Below are 5,573 nucleotides of genomic sequence, written 5' to 3' on the forward strand. Positions count from 1 at the left end.
TTTCGACAGCCATACAATGGTCCTTTGCCAGGCAACAAAATGCTGATTGTTAAAATAAGAAACACTGCTCTCTCCTCGTTCCCTATCCTCAACATGCACCCATAAGGATTAGAAAAGAATTTTCCTGGCTGTCACTGGGAGGACCAAAATCTTTCACTCCTATGCTCACCATCTCCAATCAGCTACCCTGAACATTTTATCTGTGTTTACATTTCAATTCAGACTCATGCATGTTTGCTAAAAGGATCCTAAAAAATCCTTGGGGGCTTCCATGCTGGTATTTTTTTCACCCCAAGGGTGTTTCTGCCTTGCTCACAGAAACTCTGTTTTTGTATCTGGAAGCAAATTGTAGGCTGAAGCAAGACGTGGACCAGCACCTTTCCATTTTGGGTAACACAAGCTTTCCCTACTATCCCTGCTCTGTCCCTCAGGATTCCCACCTCTTTGGACTCCCCAGGTCCTCCTGCACCAGGACCCTGAGGACCATGTCAAAACAAAAACAAAGCAAACAACCACACCTCATTTGGAGCTGAAGCAATCAGCTTAGGTGAGTAGGACTGTCTTCAGTCCAAGCTCAGTGAAGGTTACATCCAAGTCCAACTGGTTTAATCTTCAGAGATGGGCAAAACATTTATCCGCCTGGCTCCAGCATGCCCCCAGAGACAGGTCAATGCTCCCCACCTCCACCTCCTTGCACCCACCTCCTTCTCCTGGTTATTTTTTCCGAATTAAGAAGGTGACATTATTCTTTTCTTCAAGCACTTCTGTTAATATTGAAAAACGTGCGCTTGCATCTCAAACGAGGCAGCTCAGACGGGAGAGCCATTTCAATATTAATGAAATTGTTTAATCTCCTAAATTCATCGTGTTTAAGTTACGTTTTGGTGAGTTATTGACCACCTCAGAAACTGTGGTTAATGAAGTTGGGTGTGTGTGCATGCGTGCCCACGCTGAAAGATCTTTTTTTATGCTAACCCCAAACAACTCCACTAATAATATCTAATATCACTTAAGGTGTTGAAACTTTACACCCAGAACTCCACACCACCACCTCCTGGGGAAGGGGAAAACTCTCTCACATTTTTGGGTCTTTGAAGATGACTGTGTAGGCTGTAGGGATTGCATTTTAAGCAATGCTGTAAAATGAATTTCTTTTTAAAACCATAAAGGTTGGAGGATGTGCAGAAACGTGTAGGAACTCCTGGAGTCTACTCATAGAAGGCATGCATACAGGCAGCCAACTAAGTATATATTTCAAAGCAATTTGATGATGATGATGACGACGACAATGATGATAATGATAATAATGATTCATTTAACCCTCCCAAGGCAAATCCAAACCAAAAGAAGCCTGCTACCCACACTAGGCAGTGACCTGAGATACAGCTTCCACATACACACGAAATCTCTCTCTCTCTCTCTCTCTCTCTCACACACACACACACACACACACAGAAAACTTGCAGGTTCTTTGCAAGTCTTAGAAAATACTGCTGATTTAATGCGACCACAAGTAGCTTTTGCTGTGCTTTCTAAACCCCAAATAAATTATTCCTATGTTAAGTTTTAAAAAGTGTGTGTGTTGGGGAGGGGGCAGTTTCCAGGTATAAAATGCAAACTTACAAACTTCCAGGAAACACTGAAATTCCTCTGGTGATAAAAGGTGTGTCAAACAAATTTGGGCCCTCTCCAGGTCCATAGACTGTGGACACTCCCCTGACCCAACTACCTCTGAGCCTACCTCCTGTGTCCAACCAAATTGCTGAAAGACTTTTAAAGCAAAGACCTTGTCTCTTTGTCTAGACATATCATGTTTAAAAAATAAAATTGGTCAATACTTTTAGATTCATAGATTCAAAATGGGCTTACGCGGGGCTGTCCAATTACATTTTAAACCCCACCACTTTTTAAAAAAGCTACACACCCAACTGTGCAGAACTGAAGCAGCAGCTTAGCAAGGTCAAATCAAACTTCGACCTGCCTCTTGGAGTATGTTTTCTTTATAATAACCAACGCAACCAACCCCGGGTGCCCAGCGAAGGAAAAAGGTCGACTTAGAGCAAAGCCATGCCTGAAGTTAGATAACAATACAAACCCCATACAATGCAGAGGAAACAGAATACCCCAGCCAAGCAATTTCCATGTCAAACATCATCTGCGCCGCAGCTCCGTCTGTGAACGTGAGTGGTCGCCTGGCTCCCTGCTCCGCGGCCGCTGCCTCCTCATACCTTCACACCGCGCACACCGCCGGCGTGTCCGGCTCACCGCCAGTGGCCGCGGCTCTTCCCCGTCTCCCAGTCCTGAGCTGGAAGTGATTTCTATTGGCCAAGGTGTCCATGTAAATAGGTGTGAAAGAAACCCGGGCTGGTCAGGCTCTCCCATCTCACTCAGTCCCCTCCCTCTGCAGCCCCCACTCCCCCCCTTCCTCCTCCTCCCAAGGCGATTGTCATATGATAGCTAAGAAGTGGCACATTAATGAAGCGCCGCTACAGGGGTCTTTTCTGCTCCTGTCACCGCTTAAAACTATCAGATGGTTCGAGGGAGGACATGGAGGCAGCCACCTAGCTCAGCCCAGCCGCAGAGCCCACAGCAGCGCCCTCCGGAGCCCCGAGGACGCCCTTGCTAACGTCGGCGCCCGGACTCCGCAGCCGAGCTCCGCCGCCCGCAGGAAGCACGGCCCGGAGTGCCGCGTTCACTGCAGCGCGGGGTGCTGCAGGGCTGAGCTCAAGAGCCCAGGTTCCCGTAGAGTTCAACCCAACCAGAACGCCGCGCTTGGGCTGCGCTCCGGGAGCGACGCTGCTACAAGCGGCGCAATCCCCGATGCGGACGCGCAACTCGAAGCAACTTTAAGGTGAGCAGCCTTCTGTTGAGTCCCTGATCCTGTCTTTCCTCCAGGTCCCACTTGCTACCCTCTCGCCACTCGCCGGCTTCCCCTTCCGCGTCCCCTGATTAGGTCCAGTTCTGTGCGCTGTCCTTGCTCCAGGTCCCACTTTACTTTCCTGCTATCCACGCACCACTAGTCGGTTTCCCCTCCCGCGTCCCCTGGCCGGGTCCAGCTTAGTGCGCAAAGTTACTAGCGAAAAAGCGCGAACGCTGGCTGATCCAGAGGTGCAGCCATCTACCCGCCACCCCGAAGTCTGTTACTCGGCCTGGGTGACCTCGCGGAACCTGTACATCCAAGCTACTCCTCCCCTCCATTTCCTTCCCTTTTCCCAGATCCGAGTAGTCCGCCAGCCCGCGCGGACCCAGAACAAGAAGAGGGCGAACGAGAAGATGCCTCGGCCGGGTCGCAACACGTACAGCGACCAGAAACCGCCCTACTCCTATATCTCGCTGACCGCCATGGCCATCCAAAGCTCGCCAGAGAAGATGCTGCCGCTGAGCGAGATCTACAAGTTCATCATGGACCGCTTCCCCTACTACCGGGAGAACACGCAGCGCTGGCAGAACAGCCTGCGCCACAACCTTTCGTTCAACGACTGCTTCATCAAGATCCCTAGGCGACCGGATCAGCCCGGCAAGGGCAGCTTCTGGGCCCTGCACCCTAGCTGCGGGGACATGTTCGAGAATGGCAGCTTTTTGCGGCGCCGCAAGCGCTTCAAAGTGCTCAAGTCCGACCACCTGGCGCCCAGCAAGCCGGCCGACGCGGCTCAGTACCTGCAGCAGCAGGCCAAGCTCCGACTCAGTGCGCTTGCTGCCTCCGGCACACACCTGCCGCAGATGCCCGCTGCTGCTTACAACCTGGGCGGTGTGGCGCAGCCCTCAGGCTTCAAGCACCCCTTCGCCATCGAGAACATCATCGCGCGGGAATACAAGATGCCTGGGGGGCTGGCCTTCTCCGCTATGCAGCCGGTGCCTGCTGCCTACCCGCTCCCCAACCAGTTGACTACCATGGGCAGCTCTCTGGGCACCGGCTGGCCACACGTGTACGGCTCTGCGGGTATGATCGACTCGACCACCCCCATCTCCATGGCAAGTGGCGACTACAGCGCCTACGGAGTGCCCCTGAAGCCTCTGTGCCATGCAGCAGGCCAGACGCTGCCAGCCATTCCCGTGCCCATCAAACCCACGCCGGCCGCGGTGCCTGCACTGCCGGCACTGCCTGCGCCCATCCCCACCTTGCTGTCGAACTCGCCGCCCTCGCTCAGCCCCACTTCCTCGCAAACAGCCACCAGCCAAAGTAGCCCTGCTACCCCCAGCGAAACGCTTACCAGCCCGGCCTCCGCCTTGCACTCGGTGGCGGTTCACTGACACGCGGAAACCGGAATCCACTTCGTTCCCCTCCCCATCAACTCACACCTTCCCCAGCTCCCAGTTCTGCCCTCTCCAAGCTAGGACAGTTATCCTATCTGGTCCGTTTTACCTTGGCCAACCCTGTCTCTCTCTCTTTTTTTCTCTCTCTCTCCGCCCCCCACCCCCAAGAGAACTTTGTTTTGGACCCAGGAGACAAAACACAAACTTGCGGGAAGGTGCGTGGGAGTCGTCTTCGCCCCTACAACAGGGGAAAGCAGAGACTACCTGAGTCAAGCAGCCCGCTCCAAGGCCCCGACCCCCATCCCATTTAATTGGCAGGGGGAAATCCTGCCACCCGCCTTCGCCGAGAAAAAAAGAGCGTTCCCCTGGGCTCCAATCCGCTGAGCATTAGACTCTAGACGTAATATTAAAACTAGAGAAACTGCCTTGAAGGTTTTCTGGAACAGATCCCCTCGCAGGGCTGCAGCCACTCAGTGGAGGGTCGAATCTCCTGAGGTCTTGGAAATCTGCTGCGAAAAGGAGCCACTAATCTTCCTACCCTATTCACCTCCGCCCACCAGGCAGGGAATGGGAGGACCACAGCTTCTCTGGGCTGCGGCCCTGCCTCCCCGGCTTCTGCAGAGATTTGTTTTGTTTTGTTTTGAGTTCTGTTTCCTGCCGGAGGCTCCAGGCGCTGGGAAAGGCTGCTAAGTTGATAAAGGGACGCTTGTCCTTAACACAAGCAAAATAAAAATAAAAGTAACGTTGTATTGTTTACAAAGCTCCCGGTAAAATGTAAACAGTGAACTTGAATCTGCCTTGCTTAGGCGGGCGAGTGGGCAAAGCCTACTTTACAAGTACCTGTTGTAATGTGAATGTTTACTGTTCATTTCAGGGCAGGTTTAGGGGAGGGAAAGGGGGATGGGAAAGTTAATTGGGATGGTAACTTTCTTACTAAGAGAACTTTTTAGCTATTTATTTTATTGGAGAGAGAGAGAGAGAGAGAGAGAGAGAGAGAGAGAGAGAGAGAGAGAGAGAGAGAGAGAGAGAGAGAGAGAGAAAGAAAAAGAAATGATCCCAAACTAAGACAGCACCAAGGGCAACCCTGGAAGAACTTAGATAAGCTGACTGGTAACATGAAGGGGATGTCAACAGATAGTATTCCCCTGGACAAGTCTTTCTGTTTGTGACAAGAACTTTTCCACGAAGCTAAAGGGCTGCAAAGAGATGTAAATAGTTGTGAATAGGAATGATTATACACTGTGTAAAATGCACTTTTGTTTGCTATACTCCTTTAGAGTCTTAGGTAATTTGCTGGAAAACGAACTGTTGTTCTGGTG

The 5,573-nt window shown here is 51.6% G+C and overlaps 1 protein-coding gene across 1 annotated transcript; it reads left to right on the forward strand.

The window, feature by feature from the left end:
• The first annotated feature begins 2,476 nt into the window (after nt 1–2,476).
• On the forward strand, nt 2,477–5,126 carry FOXB1 (forkhead box B1). Its single transcript, XM_079129658.1, has 2 exons — nt 2,477–2,851; nt 3,217–5,126. The coding sequence occupies exon 2, from the start codon at nt 3,274–3,276 to the stop codon at nt 4,249–4,251; it is 978 nt and encodes a 325-aa protein (XP_078985784.1). The 5' UTR covers nt 2,477–2,851; nt 3,217–3,273; the 3' UTR covers nt 4,252–5,126.
• The last annotated feature ends 447 nt before the right edge of the window (nt 5,127–5,573 follow it).

The sequence above is a fragment of the Sciurus vulgaris genome (assembly GCF_902686455.1).
Source record: "Sciurus vulgaris genome assembly, chromosome: 2".
Classification (NCBI taxonomy): Eukaryota; Metazoa; Chordata; class Mammalia; order Rodentia; family Sciuridae; genus Sciurus; species Sciurus vulgaris.